General features: G+C 38.3%; 4 protein-coding genes and 1 long non-coding RNA gene across 6 annotated transcripts; 2 read left to right on the top strand and 3 right to left on the bottom strand.

Annotated features, from left to right (window-relative positions):
- Window positions 1-1,883: 1,883 nt before the first annotated feature.
- On the bottom strand, window positions 1,884-3,930 carry LOC121753226 (probable long-chain-alcohol O-fatty-acyltransferase 5). Its single transcript, XM_042148439.1, has one exon. The coding sequence runs from the start codon at window positions 3,177-3,179 to the stop codon at window positions 2,142-2,144; it is 1,038 nt and encodes a 345-aa protein (XP_042004373.1). The 5' UTR covers window positions 3,180-3,930; the 3' UTR covers window positions 1,884-2,141.
- Window positions 3,931-9,580: 5,650 nt separating this feature from the next.
- Window positions 9,581-10,255, bottom strand: LOC121751454. Its single transcript, XR_006040091.1, has 2 exons — window positions 10,113-10,255; window positions 9,581-9,872 (listed from the first exon to the last, which is right to left on the bottom strand). It is a non-coding gene; the product is annotated as an uncharacterized LOC121751454 (long non-coding RNA).
- A 1,547-nt stretch (window positions 10,256-11,802) lies between these two features.
- LOC121751207 (putative MO25-like protein At5g47540) lies at window positions 11,803-14,383 on the top strand. Its single transcript, XM_042145926.1, has 11 exons — window positions 11,803-12,174; window positions 12,550-12,711; window positions 12,777-12,895; window positions 12,967-13,041; window positions 13,120-13,213; window positions 13,314-13,373; window positions 13,467-13,535; window positions 13,613-13,711; window positions 13,784-13,828; window positions 13,902-14,004; window positions 14,220-14,383. The coding sequence occupies exons 1-11, from the start codon at window positions 11,977-11,979 to the stop codon at window positions 14,330-14,332; spliced, it is 1,137 nt and encodes a 378-aa protein (XP_042001860.1). The 5' UTR covers window positions 11,803-11,976; the 3' UTR covers window positions 14,333-14,383.
- Window positions 14,384-15,294: 911 nt separating this feature from the next.
- On the bottom strand, window positions 15,295-16,967 carry LOC121750282 (40S ribosomal protein S8-like). Its single transcript, XM_042144799.1, has 5 exons — window positions 16,883-16,967; window positions 16,726-16,798; window positions 16,128-16,455; window positions 15,840-16,015; window positions 15,295-15,517 (listed from the first exon to the last, which is right to left on the bottom strand). Exons 1-5 carry the CDS (start codon window positions 16,884-16,886, stop codon window positions 15,439-15,441), a joined length of 660 nt encoding a protein of 219 aa, XP_042000733.1. The 5' UTR covers window positions 16,887-16,967; the 3' UTR covers window positions 15,295-15,438.
- A 92-nt stretch (window positions 16,968-17,059) lies between these two features.
- Window positions 17,060-18,477, top strand: LOC121750281 (cytokinin riboside 5'-monophosphate phosphoribohydrolase LOG2-like). 2 transcript variants are annotated; one of them, XM_042144796.1, is made up of 4 exons: window positions 17,060-17,366; window positions 17,508-17,636; window positions 17,711-17,895; window positions 17,961-18,477. In XM_042144796.1, the coding sequence occupies exons 1-4, from the start codon at window positions 17,157-17,159 to the stop codon at window positions 18,376-18,378; spliced, it is 942 nt and encodes a 313-aa protein (XP_042000730.1). In that variant the 5' UTR covers window positions 17,060-17,156; the 3' UTR covers window positions 18,379-18,477. The 2 variants fall into 2 exon arrangements, with proteins under 2 accessions (XP_042000730.1, XP_042000732.1); XM_042144798.1 differs by lacking the exon at window positions 17,508-17,636.
- The last annotated feature ends 1,660 nt before the right edge of the window (window positions 18,478-20,137 follow it).

Here is a 20,137-nt window from a genome sequence, read left to right as displayed (position 1 = left end):
TCATAATTAAAAGCATACTGGTAAAACTACCATCGTCTCATATGCTTAGGCCATCCGCAACACTGTCTCTTATTCGTCTCTTAACCGTCTCATCCCTTAACTATTCATGGGCCCCATTGTACTTTTCACTCCATCTCTTAATTAAGAGACAGAACCTGCAACCCTTCATCTCTTATCCGTTTCTTAACCATCTCTTAACTTAATATTCATTCAATTTCATTTTTTATTTTTTTCCAACAAATTCGATTAATAAAAAACACACTTCATTAAATAAAATAAAAATACAACTTAAAATCCAAAACAAATACATAATGAAATTCGTGGCAAAATAAAAAAAAACATAAGTTAAAATACAATTTTATAAAAATTAAAAAAACTACTCCGCCGGCGAATCATCTCCCGGAGGCGGTGGCGGTGCACTCAAGCTACCTGGAGGCGGAATACCAATTTATCTTGCCATATACTCAATTCCGGCAAGATGGGCTTGGTATTGTGGAGGCATCATGCGGGAAGTGTCCGCCGGCCCACCTTTCCCCGTCTTTGACGGCCTCCCAGACATCAACATGTCTGAATTCTTTGTCGGTGTCGTCGAAGTAGACTCGCAAAGCCGATCTCAGAATGTCGGCTCCCGTGGCTCCGCTTTGGTAATGAGCTGCTTCGTTCTTGTAGATGCCGTAGAATTTTTTGAACTCCCTGTCGACTCGGTCAAAGTGAGCGCGGAGCATCTTCAATGTGCGGCGGCGGGACCCTCTTAGCTTGATTTCGTTGTAGGCCTCGGTGACCTTTTCCCAGAAGCACTTCCGGAATTATTGATTCCCGACGATGGGATCGTACGAGACGCTGATCCAGGCATTGTACACCGCCATCGTGTCATTGCGGCTGTACGGATGACTGCCTACAACCTCATCCTCCTCGGCCGCCTCCGCCTCTTCCTCCACGGCGTCGAATGCCGTGGAGCTTCCACCGCCTCGTCCTCCTTCCGGATGGGGTTCATCCGGATAATCCTCCCGAATTTGGGATAATCCCTGCGAATACCTCGGGGCGGAGGGACGAGCGTATGCATCCACATCAAAATGGGGTGGTTGGTACACCCCCGACATCGACGAGCCCTGGGTGCCCGACGTAGACGAACCGGAACCGGAACCACCCAACACGTTGTACATGCCCCCCCCCCCCCCCAGTCGCCAAACGCGTTGATGTCAAACACGCCGGAGCCGCCACCGGCAGAGCTTCCGTCGCCGGACATTTTGTGATGAGAGGTTAGATGAAAATTGGAGAGGAAATGAAGATGATTTGGAGGATTTGATGTGTATTTGTGTGTGAAATGAGGATGAAATAGGAGTATTTATAGAGTAAAAAATAAAAAAAAAAATTGGAAAGCGGTCGAAAAAACGGTAATTTTTTAAATTCAAATTTTTTTATTTTTTATTTTTAATTAAATTTGATTTTTTTTTAAAAAAAAATTATTGCGTCAGCGTGACGAAGCCCACTCGCGGGCCGGCGAGTGGGCGTTACGCATGGCGCCGGAGCGCGTCATGTCGCGCAAGCGCGTGGCGAGACAGCCCGCGAGGTGTCTCCGTGGGACGGGCGTCTCGCCGAGACCGGGACGAGACGGGGCGCTGCAACGTGTCTCGCAGCCGTCTCGTCTCGGCGGGACGAGATACGAGCCACCTGCGAGACGCGTTGCTGGTGGCATTATCATTTCGTAGTTAAAGTAGACATCTACCATTTGACCGGTCCAAGTACAATAGGAAAATAATAGCCAAAACTACCTCATCACCAATGAGTACTGCAAATAATAAAATATGAAAAATATGACCTAAACAATCATGTGGAGAATTGGAACCAAGTTTCCTTGATGATTTTACTATATGCTAAAATGATTTTCTCTCAATTGTTACGTAATCTTTTATAAACTTCAATTCTAACAACAAAACATCCACAAATTATAACAAAACATGGAAGAATAAAAGCTTCACTCAACTTCTAATTGGTCTAACACTTACCAAATCATGTGAGCATTATTATGAATATGCAATATTCACATGCTTATCATTTCATACTTTTTAACTAACACCTACCATTCAACCAGTCCAAATACAAAGTTGTAACTCACCAAATGGGTTTATTAGATAATCAATCTAAGTTGTGAATCTGAAAAGGAAGTTGAGCAAAACCTCCCCCGCGAAACGAATTTCTTCAATGACTCTGACATCGACGCCGTTCCTCATGACCGGCGGAAAGAAGAGCCAGAAACTCGTCCCGATCACAAACGCAACCGCCACGAACCCCGGCAGCCGCCACCTCCCCTTCCCGGCGAACTCGGCCACCACACAGACGCCGTGGAGCACGAAAAACCCGGTCATCTCCCAGGACGGCCTGGCCCCGGGAGTCAGGTACCAAAACAGGAGTTCATGCATTACACCCGACACGAGGAACGACGCCAGCACCCCAACCATCGCCGCCGCCCTCGCGCCCACCGCCGCCCCCGCGGCCGCCCGCGCCGGCTGGAACACGGCCTCGCGCAGGACGCCGCTGACGGTGAGGTTCCAGCGTCGGCCCCAGAAGTCCTGTAGCGAGGCCGCGAGGTAGGGCTCGTCCGAGGGCGGCTGCAGCTCCGCCCCCAGGAGGGCCCACGCGGCCTTGCTCGACAGCCCCACCATAATCTCGATCATCAGGAACAGTAAAAGGCAGTAAAGAAGCATTATAACAATGGGGTGCAGATTCCGCCTCCGCTCGAATAAAAGAGATATCAATAAAGCTGCGATTGCGATTTTGGCGGGAAAATTGAGGGGGAGTTTCGGGGGATTTCTCGGGGAGGCGGCGGGGGCGAGGGTGAAGGGGAGGGCGGCGGCGGCGAGGAAGACGGGGAGAGATTTGGGGGGATCGGAGTGGAGAGGGCCGAGATCGAAGGAGAAGAGGAGGAGCTTGAAGGAGGCGAGCCAGGTGAGGAAGAAGGCGGTGAGGGCTCTGATGAAGGCGGAGGGGGTGTGGAGAGGGAGGATTGCGAAGAGGAAGAGGACGGGGGAGATCGAGATCAGGCGCCATTTTCCCTTGGGGAGTTTGGAGGAGACGAATCGGGAATAGGAGAGGGCGGCCAGCGCCGACAACCAGACATAAGCGAACTTCTTTATTTCTCCTCCCTCCATGAGATTGTTCAACATTTGGCCACTCTCCATAAAGGACTTTCGGTTCTGTCCTGCGCCCACCACTTATATTATTTTCAGAATAATTTTTTTTTTCTTCTCTAGTTATTCACAACTTTTTAAAGCGTTCTCTGCGTTCACATTTGAGGGCACTACAGTGGGGAGGATGATAGGTCGCCCGATGCCTCGGGCGCGCCATCGTTCGCCACTGTGGGTGCGCGGACGATGGACGATGCGCCGTCCTCGCCCGACAGATAGTCCGCGGAGGAAGCGCGGACGATAGGACATCGTCCGCGCCATCGTCCGTCCACTGTAGGCGACACGGACCAAGGCGCGGACGATGCAACGGTTTTTTTTTTTCAACATTCGAAAATTTTATTTATATAAATACCCCTACCCCACCTTCATTTGTAACATTTTCATTCGCATTTTCACTCTCAATTTACACTAGAAAATGGATTCCGGTGATTACTCAAGTCCCAATAGTCCGATGTTTGGAGGTGGTGCACGAAGGCGTCAAGGCTGAGAAGAACAAGGGGAAAGCGAAGGCGACATCCTCCTCGCAAGCCGCCCCCCATCGCCGAGCCCGACCCCGACGGCACTTGCCTATGCGGAGTTGGCAACGTCCTCGATGGCGGGGACGTTGTTGGACACGCATAACGCTCTCATGAAGTGTACGGAACCGGCCAGAGCCGAATACCTCCAGGGGTTGATCGATGAGCTGCGCCGGAAGTTGGGACTTTTGTACAGTAGTCAACTTTTTTTTATTTCTTACTCGTGTAACTTTTTTTTAATTAATGTAGTATTTGTCGTTTTTTAGTTAATCGTTGTGTATTTTAATTAGTTTGCATTTATATATTTGAAAACATTTAAATTAATTAACAAAATAATAGTAAAACCTATAGGGCGTCTCACTGCAGGTTGAAGGGTAGGAGGATAGAATGCTGACGTGGCACTGCATAGGGCGGGCTTTAGGGCGCCCCAGTGCTGATGCCCTGATTTGGAATGGATTTTAAAAATATGAAGAAAAGTGAGTGCAAAAATTTGGTGGTTTATATTGCTTTATCTAAGAATATAAGTGTAATGAGTTACTTGAAACTTGAAAGTGAGCTCAATTTATTAAAAATAGAAAAAGAGTACACATGACAACAATTTGCAGTTGAATCGAAATGGCAAAAGTGGACAACATTTTACTGACAGAGAGAATACTACTCCCTCCGTCCCAACGAAGATGACCCCTTCCTTGGGCGGCACCAGATTTTATGCATTTTGTTTTGTGTGTGAATGGAGAGAGTAAAGTAATGTAGAAGAAATAGAGTAGAGATAAATGTGCTTCCATTTTTGGTAATTGGCCATCTCTGTTGGGACAAACCAAAAAGAAAAGTGAGTCATCTCAGTGGGACAGAGGGAGTACTATAAATGATTCCATAGCTTAATTATACAAAAGATTGTACCGATAACGAATCTAAGAGATATGTTTTGCTGAGCACTGTTAGGTAAGCGATACAGAGGCGACTACTTACGTAGCACTGGAATAATAAATTTTCTTATTACTACATCCGTCCCACATTAAGTGTCACATTTAGTGTGAGTGCGGATTTTAAGAAATATAAAGAAAAGTTAGTTGAATAAGTTAGTAGACTATAAGTTCCACTTATATATATTAGTTTTATAATAAAATGTGAGTAGAATTGGTTGGTGAAATGTAGGGTCTACTTACCATTTATGTTAAAAGTGAAATGTCACTCTTATTATGGGACGGATTGAAATGAAAAAATGTGACACTTAATGTGGGATGGAGTAGAGAGGCCCACGGTTCCATTTTTGGATATTGTCGAATCGGAACAGAACTGCAAGGGTGTTTCACGGTTCCATTTCCGGTTCCAAAACCGACGTTTACAGTTACGGTTTCGGTTCGGAACCGTCGGTTTTCCGACGATTTTTTTTATGGTTTTTCACGGTTCTGAATCGCCAGTTTCCGGCGATTTTTCGCGGTTCCAGCTAGATCTCACGATTTTCTGATGGCTTTTCACGGTTCCGGCACGGTTTCGGTTCGTAAAATTTGGAACCGGAACGGGCCCGCGGTTCAAAATATGGTGGTTCCGGTTCAAAAAAAGTCACGGTTCCGTTTCGAAACCGGAACCGGCGGTTACGGTTCCGCGGTTAACCGCCGGAACCAAAAACCTTGGGCATCTCTATAAGGAGATAGTACTTTTTAATTTGTTATCATTAATAATCTCTCTCTACTATGCATTGATGTACTACACTTCATCTCTACCAAGTAATCACTGCAACACTAAGTTTATCTTGCCCGAATTATTGTTCAACATTCGCTGAAAAACTTTTTTTTTCTGTTTTCGTCTCAATCTTTCTTCCTTCCTTGCCAAACTTCTTCTTACATTTGTATGTTTGCACACTGTTTTCCAAAATAAAGCATTTACTGATGTCATATTCTATCGAATAAAATACTCTACTTATTCATCTTACATCTGTTTGCAAGCTAACAGATGCCTTCGAAGTGTCGAAGAATGAGGAAAATGAGGCTATTGAGTGAAGATTGCAAAAAACATCTCAAATCACTTTATTGATTTTAATCGCTTCTAACATAATATCCTAGACTAAAGTCTCATTTTGATCTTAACATACATCGATTTTTTTATTTTGGTCCGAAACATTATCTTTGAATTATTCGGTCTCTCACATTTAAAATCGGATCGCATTTAGTCCGAAATAGACGGAACAGTTAAAATGTAACGGTCAACGAATTTTAAATCGATTTTGACCGGATTAAGAGTTATAATTATGTTTTATTAATGTCTAATATCTAATCAACGAAATTGGCCGGCAGAACAGATTTCTAATTAGGTTAATTAGCTATTAGACATTAATAAAACATAATTATAACTCTTAATCCGGTCAAAATGGATTTAAAATTTGTTGACCGTTACATTTTAACTGTTCCGTCCATTTCAGACTAAATGTGATCCGATTTAAATGTGAGAGACCGAATAAATTAAAAGATAATGTTTTGAACCAAAATAAAAAAATCGCAATATGTTAAGGACCAAAATGAGACTTTAGTCTAATATCTATAACAAAATAAATGGAAAAATAGCTAAAAACAGATAAAAACAAGAATAAAGGCCAAAACCGGTCCTGAACATATGCCCAATTTACGAATTTGGTCATAAACTTTATGTTTTGATTTTTTGCATCCCGAACATTTCGACTCGGATCTCAATCAGTCCTACACAAACAGTTCCGTCAATTTTTTAACGGTCAACGATTTTAACCTGATTTTGACCAATTAAAGCAGTTAATTATGATTACTTACACCCTAATTATATTCTTAATAAATACAATCTTTAATTATGAGCTCTTCATGATGGCCTCTGTCTTCTCCCGTCGGCTCGCTCTGCTCTATCTCGACGGCATCTGCTTGGGGCCGGTGCCGATCCCGCTCTATTCTCGGCAATCTTCCAGGCCTCTCATAAGCTGCCCGATTCCATTACAAATTCAAGAATCCAATTTTCAGATTTTACAATTTCAAAACCATTCCCACCTTTCTCTTCTCTCACTCTTTCACCAAATCATAAAAATCCCAATTATGGGAAGCAACCCTGGATTTTAAGTAACAATTAGCCTTTTTTAGCAGTGGGGTAAAACCCTGGGGTAACACGCTGTCGACAATGGACTTTACTAAGAGGAAATCGCGTCGTCACCCTTGCCCGAGCACTCCGACGCAAGGGTTGTGTGCCTGAGACAAACCCTTCGCCCCACGGCGGCCGCAGCGCCCTCCCCTCTGAAGGCGGCGGCCGCAACGCCCTCCTCTTCCTCGCCGCCGACGCTCACTAGCTACCCCGCTCCCTATTAACCTACTACCAATTATTATCTAAAACTGCTTCTATATCTATTCTTATTCTTAGATCGACAAGCTGCCTCCTGTCTGTGGTAAACAACAAATTAAAGATTGTATTTATTAAGGATATAATTAGGGGTAAGTAATCATAATTAACTGCTTTAATTGGTCAAAATCTAGTTAAAATTGTTGACCGTTAAAAATTTGGCGAAACTGTTAGTGTAGGACCGATTGTGATACGAGTTGAAATGTTCGGAATGCAAAAATTCAAAAGATAAAGTTTAAGACCAAAATCGTAAAATGAACATATGTTCAGGACCAGTTTTGGCCTTTACTCTAAAAATAAATAACAGAGCAAAAATAGCTAAAAGTATAAACACAAGGGACAATAAAAAAGTAAAATCGAGTGAGAAGATAGAGAAAAGTGGAGAATAAAGGAGTGAAATCGATGGAGAAGAGAGTGAAATGGACATGGAAATTTAGAAGTGTTTTGGTTGGTATTTATAGAAAAAACTCAGTGGTTTTGGCTCTGTTTTTTTTTCCAAATTTTGCCACAATTTTCTAAAATAGTAACGTGAAGTACTTTTCTAGAAAACTCTCTCAGTATATTACTCCCTCCATCCTAATTAAAGTGACACGTTTTCTTTTTTAGTTTGTCCCAACTAAGATGACACATTTCCTTTTTTAGAAACTTTTTCTCTCCAATTAATATACATAACTACTTTTTCTCACTCCTATTAAATTATTCATCTTTCATTCTCTCTCTATTTTAATACCTACACCTAGACATGCACAAACCGAACCGGACCGGCGGTTATCCGTCGGTTCATAAACCGGATTCGGAACCGGCGCGGAGGTTCCGAACCGCCGGACGGTTGGCGGTTCACACGGTCCGGTTCGGGTTCAACGAAATGCAAAACCGGAACCGCCGGTTCAACGGTTAAACCGACGGTTCAACCGAAATTTAAAAAAAATGTTTTTTATTTATAAAAATTGATTTTTATATTTAAAAATAATTTTTTACAAATAAATGAATACAAGAAATTCATAATAGCCCATATATATTTGATGGACTTGTGAATTTATGAAACCATTCTAGGTTGTTTCTCTTTTATAGAGACATCCTTGAATATTTTTTGTTTCATTTTCAATGTGAGACAAAATATGTTGAAGTTTCTTTTATAACTACATGTTTAGATCATTCATTCATCTTTTTCCAATGTGGGATACAAATCTTTCTTTTGTTTTCTACTTTTCTTTATTTTTTACTACATTTTATTATTCACTAACTTTATCTTTATTTTTGTTATGATTCTTTTTCTAAGACAAATTTATAGATAATAATAGCATCAACTAGAATAGTTTAATTAAATTTGAATGTTGTATGTTGCTAATAATTTGTATATTTATAGAATGTGGACGTGTTCAAATAATTGGATTTAAATGTAAGTATGTTGCTAATTTTTCTCACTAAATTGATTAAAATGTGAAAAAAATAACAATTAATATAATTGGTATAATAATGATAAAAATAGATAACTAAAGAATGATTTGTTTAGTGGTATAATATAGTTTATATATTTATATATTAGTAGTAGACTAATAGTATGATTTTGTATAATAGTTGTTATTCTAATAGATGTAGTATAATTTATATAAATAAAATTATTATTTGTGAATATATTCTTGATAGATAAGAATAAACACTTATTGAGTAATATGATTTGTATATAGATAAATAATTATTCATATTATAGTTATCGCTAGATTAATACAATTTGTATACTAATTATTCTCTTAATGTGTATAATGGTATTTATTAGTTAACATACACATAAACTTATACACAAACAAATCGATTATGATAAAGAATTAAAGAATAATACTTTATGTAATTATATTTGTTGTTAAGTTATAATAATAGGAGATAGTCAAGATATAAACTAATATAAACAAAGATGATGAAGATGTATCATGTAGTTATAAATAAGGAGTTTTATCCCACATTGAAAGAAAGAGCAACACATCCAAGAACATATAGCTATAAAAGGGAATCATCCAATACACTCTCTTTTCAACCCAAAGGTTCAAGTCCAACATTAAGTGTAAATTATAACTTATAAGTTGTGACTTATGACTTGTAGTCTCGTTGAAATAAACACTAAAACGAGAAAAAGAAGAAAAAAAAATTTACGAACTGGCCCAGAACCGGCGGTTTCGGCCAAAAACCGGCGGTTTTGAACCGCCACCGGAACCGCCGGTTTTTTTAACCGGAACCGGAACCGTCGGGGACCTTGGCGTGCCGGTTCAGGTTCAAGGAAATCTTGAACTGTGAACCGCCGGTTCCGAAACGGAACAGGCGGTTTTCGAACCGTGTGCATGCCTACTTACACCCATCTTTTTTCTCTCTCCAATTAAACATATAAACTCATAATTCCTAAAATCCCGTGCCGGCCAAAGAATGTGTCATCTTAGCCGGGACGGTGAGAGTAGTATAGAAGCATGATATAGATATAGATTAGAATGTTGAGATGAAAACTTATATTAGTATAGATATAAATGGGAACTGCTGAGATGCAAAAACAAGTTTTGATATACGTAAAATCCGATGAAGTTTAGTACATCAAGTATAAACAAACACACAAGACAACACCAAACATAATAGATGTGCCTATTTCGAAGTCAAACAGAGCTTAGGGTATGCCTCCTTATTCCTTACAAATACAATACACGTATACTCAAACATCTCAACTGAAGCTAATTGTGATGTCCATCTCCGCCAGCCTCATCACAGTGGTGGTGATGGCAATGGCGGCGGCGGCGGCCGTGGCGGTCTTCATGCTGCCATCCTTCTACTTCCACACCCTCTGCACAAGTTAAGATATTGGGTGGCGTTAAAATGCAAACTGCATATTCCTTACAAACTCCAAACTATGATCTGGACCGTTAGATTTCAAGATTTGATGTCAACAGATGACAAATAACGTTAACAAAAAATGTCAACACCACGTCAATCGGCGGCCACTATAACAAAAAGATGTTGTGCTGACATTTTCTGTTGACGCTAAACCTCTTAGTAAATAGAAAGAAGAGAGGAGAGTAGTTACTTGTAGCATCGGCGGCCACTATAGCAGCAGGGTCGGTACGAGCTGATGAAACGACGTCGGAAGAGATGATAAGGACTATGGCGAAGAGAAGAAGCAAATTCTTGGAAGCCATTTCTGAGCTGTGTAGTGAGGTATAGTTGAAAGCTTAAGTGATCACTATTTATAGACTTAATTTGAACAAAGGGGTCAAGGTTTTATTATAAATTAAGGCGAAGCTCATTTTCATAAGGTAACTATACAATTATATCTACCTAATCTATTTTCGTGCACTTCATCTGATCTTGACAAAATTACAAATCACATATCTTATAACATATCACTGTATTAATTAATGCATAGGTTTCGTGTATTTCTTGTTCTTCGTCCTTTTTTCTTTACATAATTATTGTATAGAATACATGTCGATTTTGGTCTTAAACATATGACCAAAACACGAATTTTGTGTAAAACATTCAAAAAAATTTGGTCTTAAACATATAATCAAAATACGAATTTGGTGCAAAACATTTACTTTTTGAAAATTAGATCCATAACAAATAAAATCCTTGTCGGAGTGGTCCTTTTTTTACGATTCAGTAAAAAAACTAACGGTCATGTCACTGTGCATTTGGCGGTAACCGTTAGTTTTTTTGCGGTAACGTCAAAAAAAGAACTTCGGCGACATTTTCATTTTTTATGCACCCGTTTTTTTAAAAAATGAATGTTTTGGACTAAATTCATATTTTGATCATATGTTTAGGATCAAAATTGACTTTTACTCTATTGTATATAGGAAATAATATCTCTGTCCCTAATTAGTTAATGCATTTTGTTTGATCACAAAAATTAAGAAATTAATATTTAAAAGTTAAAATAGAGAAAAAATAAATTAGAAGATAAAATAGGGGAACGAAAAAATAATTAAATAAAAGAAAGAATAAAAAATTTTGCCAAAAAACAAAAAAAAGTCAATATCTCGAAATGTCTCGAAAAGAAACCCACTACACACAGGAAAGACAATTTTAAATTTGAAATTGTATATGTTATACAATCAACTATTGTTGAAATGCTAATTAAAAATCACGAGCTATTGATACTTCACAAAAAATGGTACTGTGCAGTCATGACTTTGTCAAATACTATCGGGATTAATTTTCTCGCTCGCATGAGTTGGTGTGGTTGATTACACTGATGTTTCAAATTATAATTTTGCATATAAAAATGATACTACAATAAAATAGATTATTATAATTTCCAAATTAAAATTGATATAGAAAATGCAAAAGAAAAAAATGGTTAAATTTAAATGTAATAGCAAAAAGGTATGTATAATTGACACACATACTTTAATTTAATTACATGTTTATTACCACAAATTATTTTATACAATGCTTTAATACTGCTCCATTATTTATATTATTTTTATACAATGCTTTATTGAATATACATTTATTTAATACTGCTCCATTATTTTTAAATTTTCTACTCCATTATTTTATACAATGCTTTATTGAATATACATTTATTTATATTATTTTTATACCATTTAATACTGCTTGAATTTTTTTTAAATTTTGGATTAGTTTAAAATGAATTAATAAAAGCAAGCCTACAAACAAATTCGGAATCCATGCATGTCTGAAAGAATGAATCTCCAACTTCTATGTTATCGCTCCTCCTCACAATTCCATCCACATTCTCTTATCCTTCTCCTGGTTTCATTCCCTCTTCACACACACAACAAACAGGGAAAAAAGGAAATTAAAATTAAAAAGAAATACAGAGAGAAACGGGGGAAGGCGTCTTCCTCTCTCGTGGTGCTTGGAATTCTCCATTCCAACGGTATCTCATTCCCCTGAGAAACGTCGCGTTTCCAGGGAAAGAGATGTCGATCGCCATGAAAGAGGAGGACGCCTTGAATTTGAAGAAGCTCGTCCGAAAGGTTTTGCGCAATAATTCCATGAAGAACCTCTTCAAATCCAAAAAACCGCGCCCTCCCGCTCAGACCGTGCGTGATATCAAGACACTGCTCTCCTACATCTCTTCTGATTCCGAAGATAGCAGCCCCAGGCTCCATGCCAAGGTCTGCATGTTTATATTATATTCGTGTGTTTAATTTAAATTTTTGGAAAGGTCAATTTTGGTGCTAAACATATGACCAAAATACAAATTTGGTCCAAAACATTCACATTTTGAAAAACAGTTCCATAACAAATGAAATCCTTGTCAGAATAGTCTTTTTTTTACGATTCCGTAAAAAAACTAACGGTCATGCCACTGTGCAATTAGCGTTGACTGTTAGATTTGACGGAACCGTCAAAAAAGGACTACTTCGTCGACATTTTCATTTGTTATGGACCTGTTTTTTAAAAAGTGAATGCTTTGGACCAATTTTGTATTTTGATCTTATGTGTAGGACTCTTCTAAATTTTTATCATACGGAGGCATTTGATTGCAGCTGGCGCAATTGGATGCCGACGTCAGAGAGGTCAAGTCAATCCTATACGGAATTGAGGAATCGGAACCGGTTGCAGAAGCGTGCGCTCAAGTGACTCAAGAGTTCTTTGCTGATGACACTATGCGACTCCTCATTCTCTGCCTCCCCAAAATAAACTTCGAGGTATAACAATTGTTTTGTTTTTTTTTCATTTATTTGATGGTATGGTCATTTTTTTGGTTGTGAAGACTCGCAAGGACGCAACGAGAGTAATTGCTAATTTGCAAAGGCAACCGGTTCAATCGCGGTTAATTGCTTCCGGCTACTTAGAACAGAATCTTGATCTTTTGGACGTTATGATTACCGGGTGAGTAATCCATACACACATTTTTTCTTCAAATTTTCGGTATATATTGGTTTTAAGGTACGTTTTTACAGGTACGAAGATCCTTCCAACGCTCTGCATTACGGAGGCATGTTAAGGGAATGCATACGACATCAGGTGGTCGCTTGGTAAGAAAAGAAGCTTCCATATTACATCTTCCACTCTCTCAAGAATTCCATTAATTCTTCATCTTTCTTTGCTGGTAGTTATGTTTTGGAGTCATCACATATGATGAAGTTTTTCGACTACATTCAACTTCCAAACTTTGAGATTGCTTCGGATGCTGCTGCTACCTTTAAGGTTATCTCTTTATTGATGTTTCCTTGCCTTATCTCTTTGCATTCTCGACAATACTATCTCGTATGGCTAAAGCGATATGTTATGTTGATTTATTTCCCAGGAGCTTATGACGCGTCACAAATCCACCGTTGCATATTTTCTCAAAGAAAACTATAGCTGGGTAAGGTTTTCCTCCCCTCTGTGGTTGTTTTGCATACAATGAATATGTAGTAAATCAACTTCTTGCTTTGTTTGTTTAATATACTTTTCGTAGTTCTTTTCTGAGTTCAACTCAAAGATGTTGGAGTCTCCAAATTACATGACCCGCCGCCATGCTGTGAAGGTATCCATTGGAATAAACGCGATAAGTGACTACTAATGTTGATCTTGAAGTTAGCTAATGGCATCTTTGGCTTTCAGCTTCTAGGAGACATGTTGCTCGATAGATCTAACTCAGCGGTCATGGTGCGCTACGTCAGCTGCAAGAACAATATGATAGTTCTCATGAATCTTCTGAGGGTAATTTTTTTTTTAAAAAAAGGTCTATGGATGATATTGCAACATCTAATGTTGGTGGTTTTTACGTTGCAGGAAACGCACAAGTGCATACAGATCGACGCATTCCATGTTTTCAAGGTTTCGATCCATCTCACCGTAATCAAGTTCTGTGGTGAACTACTTTTGCTAACTCGGTCGTGTTTGGTTGCAGCTATTCGTGGCGAATCAGAACAAGCCTGCTGATATCATCACCATTCTGTGTGCCAACGAAAACAAACTTTTGCGCTTCTTTGACGGCTTCAACTATGACAAAGGTAGTAGTCTTTCCGTCCCATGAAATATGAAACGTTTGATTTTTGGCATGAGATTTTTCATGTAGTGAAGAGAGAATATACATGATGGTATTTCATTTTAGGAAACGTTTCATTTTTAATGAGACAGTGAGAGTATATAGTACACTCGGTGATCTAATATAACATATCAATATATTGTGATAGTGTTAGGGCTAAGTATGGAATTTGTTGTGCAGAGGATGAGATGTTTGAGGCGGACAAAGCTCAGGTTGTGAAAGATATCAGGGAACTCGTGGCGACAACGCCAGTGGGCTGCTCCGGTGAATTGTTGAAACCCGTTGTAGACTAACTTCAACAATCTGTTCATAACATATGAAGTGTCTATAATTTTTTCCCAGTATTCGAGTTGTTTATCATTCTAGCATAAGCTTTTCCGGATTATCAGCTTGATTATTAAGATTTTTATTCTTTAATAGGAAAAGAAAATACAAAAAGAAAGAAAACCTGTTGGTAAAAGTGTGTTTGAACCGATATTATTATCATAGTTAAAATCAAACCAGTTTTGTTTGTGTTTAATTGCATGATTGCTTATTTTTTAGATACTCCTCCGTTCTATAAAAAATATGTTCATTTCCCATTTTCGTCCGTCCCATAAAAATATGTACATTTCATTTTTAAAAAATTATCTCAATTCATTACCCATATACATCAACTTATTTACAACTTATACTATCATTAAACACTACTAATATTAGTAAGTCTCACTATTCATTAACAATAAACACTACTAATATTAGTAAGTCTCACTATTCATTAACAATGCTTTAAGGTGACGGTATGTTGCCATGACTAATATCATGAGACTATCCATCTAGGATTAAGTTGTTGGATTATTTTAGTTGGAGGGGGAGGCTATGACTAATTATCATGAGACTATCTGAACCAAACATGATACATATTTAATCATGAAATTTATGCCAATAGAACACCCCCTAAATATCCTTCTCTCCTCTCTTTACTTTACTAATTTTGTCTTAGTTTCTATGCCATATCAATTTTCTATATTTTTATGGGACGATTGGTGTATCAAAATCAGTACGATATACCATAACTCTTTCAAACACTAGTTAATAATAAGCTGAGTTATAATAGAGCCAAACTAAAAACTAGAAATTTCAATTCTTTATTAACGAATAACAAACTAATCAAATAACTAGTGATGGCTAAAATTTAGAACATTATTGATTACCTAATTCATAGTTAATCAAAACAAAAGAAACTTCAGCGCATTGATAATTCAGCAACCAAACATAAGAGTAAGAACTAAAATGTACTATAACAATTTCAAGTTCAAAGCAACACTCTTTCTGGTTCCTCAAATTACATAGGATGGAGATGAAAAGACGATTAAATGTATGCACCAAAATGCATCTCTCAATGAAAACAAAAGAAAATTTAAGCGCTAGCACCCTTTCCTTTCTTCTTCTGGAGTTTCTTCATATAGAATTCCAATTCTTTGCCCTCCAAAATATACCTATTTCCAGAAGAAAAAAGACTTGTTACTCATCACTATTAAGATTTTGTCATACACTCTAACAATTCCATATACTATTAATCACTCGGTTGATCATGTTAAGGACTGAGACATCTATAAGTTAGCATCTACATTGAGTGAGAATATATGGAGCCAACAAAAGTTAGTGACCAAAAAGATACTACTATAAGTTATCAATACAAAAACGACAACGCAAGATTTTTGACATTTTAAATAGCATATTGATGTTAATGTGCACAAGATAATGCCATAGAGCAATCAACGTATAGCCAGATGACAAACTTCAGGTGTGAACACATACCCATCGCAGCGGCCGCACTGGCCAGGACGAGAGGCAATTGCTGCCAAGAGACGACCACCACCAAATTGCTCTTCAATGTGTGAATCAATCTTGCGGTCCTGTTGACGCTTTTCTAGTTTTCTCTGGACATGGTTGCTCTTCTTCACCTCCTCAGTAGCAGCAGCCTCAGTCGTTTCCTAAACCATGTCAGCAGAAAAGGCTTTTAACTACTAACCACAAATTTCAAAATGCATTAATATAAATCACAATTTAGGCAAAGCAATAAAAGAAATGAGCAGACATATATACCTCTCCTTCCTTCTTGGCAGCAGCCTTCTTTTTGCGGCCAATTTCAACTCCATAGTGTTGAAGGTACCACTGCTTGAACGGCGCAGCGTCAACCTGAACAATGGCGCCCTTCACCAAAGTCTGTGTTCTGACAAGTTCGTTGTTCGATGCATTGTAAACCACGTCCAGAATACGCGTCTTTCTTGTCACAGCTTCACTACCCCAAGAATAGTTTCCTGTATCCAACCTCAAGGCACGCCACTTGACATTTCCCCCTCGAACCCTCACCCTTCTCACAGTCTTGTTGCTCGACAACTTCGTGTTAGCCGGTTGCCTCCCGAGCTCATACCTAATCACACACACAACAGTTATACCCATAACTAATCAAACAACAACATCTGCTCCACACACATCAAACTATGCATATGCTAATGCTGCATATATTGACCAATTTTTCATTTATCTGGAATTTCAGAACAGATGCGCTATGTAAACATAATCACAACAGAAATTGACAGACAAAATTATTTTCTGAGTAAATCAATTGAGAAAACAGTGTTAATTCATATCAATTAGCGGAATGAGAAACGTAATTAAGAATAAAAAAAGGAGAAACTACTTTCGCTTCTTCCTCCACGCCTTCTTCTTCCCTCCAGTTGCACGCCTCTTGTGCATCGAATCCCGTGAGATACCTGCATTTTTCCCCAATTAAATCGCCGGTAAATTACGACGTCAAAAGCTTAAACATTCAAATTGAAAGAAATCGATGTAATTACCCATGATCGAAACGACGGCTGGGGTTCCGAGTGATTGATGCGAAGAAGGAAGAAATACACCGGATAACTGAAATTTATACCCTTCAACCAAAAACCCTACACTTATTAAATTACAAATATAACCTTCTCTTAAACCCCGAAAATAACCCCAAAATTTTACAACTGGAGTCCTAACTAGTCAACTTTTCTGGCAAATCGACTAAACAAATCATATTCCAGTTTGATCCTCCTCTTATGCAAACAGAAGGAAAAAAAAAAACTATTGTTTGAAGAAATGGGGATTTCAGTATGTTGTTCGAGTTCATTTTGGCTAAACATGAATCCGAAGCAGCAATGTCGTTTCGCTAAAATTTCCGGAAATCAGAAGCGCGGAGACGATTTGAAGATCACGGGGAATTTTAGGAAAGCTCAGACTCAATCAACAAGGTCGATTTGCTGCAAGCTTCAAGGCACCGATTTTGAGGAGAGAACCAGCCCTGCTGAGGTTCAATTCATCTCTTCTGTTATCTCTTTCTTTCGATTGCATATGCCGATCACTGTCTCAGCTTATAGTATACCTATTTCCTTTGATTGAATGGCTATTTGCTAATTCTGCATAACTGAGTGTGAAATTGGGGAAAAGTAGGTGAAGAGAGAAATCGAGAAATGCTATGAGTTTATAGAAAGGCTTGGCAGAGGAGTAGTGTACTTAGGTTCAGCAAGATTGGGGACTGAGCATCCACATTTTGTCAGATCATTTGAATTGGCCAAAGGAGTATGTTTATCTGTATCTTTGATGCTTTAGGTTGCTTGTTTCTTTGTTCCTTCAACTTGCTAGTTTGTTTCTAGATTGCGAGCCTCTTAGATGCTACTACCTGGTCGGGAGCTGGGCCGGGGCTGATGGATGCCGTCACTAAAGGTGCTCTTGAAGCAGGGAAGCCAGTTGGTGGATTCAAGATAGGCAAGGAAGCCGGTCAATGGACTGCTACCGATGTTCATCCCTACCTCCCGTTGGATAGCTATCTAACGTGCAGGTGGGAATTCGTGTAAAAAATTGCACGTGGATCGGTATGAGCTTGTTTAACTGAACAACCTGCAGGTTCTTTTCTGCGCGGAAGCATGGCCTGGTGGATGCTGGTGTTAGAGCTGTGAGTTCGGACAGGACGGCTTTCGTTGCTCTGCCTGGTGGAATTGGCACTCTGGATGAGGTGTTTGAGGTTTCGGCACTGATTCAACTTGAGAGGATCGGATCCATGCTTCCCGTCCCCTTCCTTGTTATGAACTATGATTCGTTCTACTCGAAACTGCTGGGGTTTATAGATGATTGTGAGGGCTGGGGCACTGTCTCGAAAGGTGAAGTGGCATCGTTGTGGAGAGTATGCAATACCAACGCAGAAGCTTTGGCTTATTTGGCTGAATATTACGGACTCCCTGATACAGAAGGCTACACGAGCATCTCCGAGTTAGGAGAAGATAATGGAATTGTATCTTCTTCAAGTAAGATCGATGTGCAGTAACAATGGCACTATCACAATTGCTTGAACAAATGTAAGAGATTTTGTGTTGAACCCTTTCCAGTTTCCACTTATGCTAAACAGTAGAGTGTTTGCCATCAATTCCATGTCGTGTCTTGGATTGTATTCGGACCAAAAAAAATTTCCCGTCTCAAGAACTGAAACCAAACCGGACTCAAATTCGGTTATGTAACTGACAACTGAACGGCTAATCGGTTAATCGAAAATAACCAAATTCATTATATCTAGCCAGTAACCCGTGGGCCGGCCAGAATAGCCCGCCAAATTTATAGGGTTAGGGCTAGAAATTTATAGTCCGATAAAATCAAAACCCGATTAGCCCGCACCCGATTAACCCGCAACCCGTTAGGGCCAGACCCGAAAACCCGATAAAATTTCTATTATTCTATTTTTTTTACTCCTAATTCGACACTTCATTGATTTATTTTAACTAAAAAATAACTTTTAATTTTATATTAAATATACAAATTATATATTGAATTTTTATTCATATAATAATTGATAAATAAATTAAAAGCTTCAAATTCACTAAAAAAAATATTTAAATTTCTAAAACATGCATTAAATTCCACGAAATATCTCAAATATTAGTATTTGATCATGTTTATGATTGAGTTTAAGCATATATCTCAATTATATCATAATTAAATGTTTTACATTGTATGAATATTAGTAATTTTAATCATTATTTGTTGGATTGATCGCATGTTAATATTATCGGTAGCAACTCGATCAACCCGTTGGGCTAGCCCGAAACCCGAGCTTTTAAGGCTAGGGTTGAACTTTTATAACCCGAAAGGAATCACAACCCGATTAGCCCCCACCCGATTGACCCGCAACCCGACGGATCGGCCCGATTGACATCCCTACCTATTTACATGTTACAACATGAAAGTTTTATTGATCCTAAGTTTCCTAACCATGTTTGTTTGCTTAAAAAGGTTTCATATGTTGTTATTGGAGAGTAGGACTCATATTATTTACATATTTTCTGAATATTTTTGTGTTCAACTTTCAAAATTAATCTGAATATTTTCATAAAATTAATCTGAATGCAAACACAAAATTAATACCTTGGGCTTGAACCTTGAAAGGCGACTGCCTACTCAAATATTTTTGGGTGTTTTCTTACATTATGCGTGTTTTTTTTGGACGTGCCATTCATAATTTTTTTTAATTGTGACCTTTGTACTCTTTTTATAATTTTAAAGATTTTTATTTTGATTTTGTTCTAAGTGAATGTAATCTAGTTGTTAAAAATAGTTAGTTTAAAATAATGATACCTATAATTCTTAATTAAATATATTTTTTTGTTAATTTAAAATTATCAAATAAAGGAATTAAAATTATAGTAATACAATTCCATAGAAATTCCTTAACTATATCAAATAAAAGATTTGGAATTGAAATAGAATTCAATTTTCTCTAATTTAGTTCCACAAAATTTCAATTCCAATTTAACTTCAATTTTGTGTACCGAATGGATCCTCATTAAAGTTGACGGGAAATATTCCTAGCTAAAAAAATATGTAATGTGATTCTTCATGGTTTGACTCATATTTTGTTTACCAAGGATTTGCCCCTCGTAAGATTCAAAATAAGAACAATAAATAATGTAAGTAGTAATTCACCTCCTTTAGGACCTAAGATCTTGAATGCAAACCATCAAAGTAAACCTAGGCAACTTTCATTAAAGTAATAAATCATACTTTCTCTGTCTCTAAATAGTTAAGTCATATTC

Source organism: Salvia splendens, chromosome 10 (assembly GCF_004379255.2).
Source record: "Salvia splendens isolate huo1 chromosome 10, SspV2, whole genome shotgun sequence".
NCBI lineage: Eukaryota > Viridiplantae > Streptophyta > Magnoliopsida > Lamiales > Lamiaceae > Salvia > Salvia splendens.
This window is presented reverse-complemented; position numbering and strand designations above follow the sequence as displayed.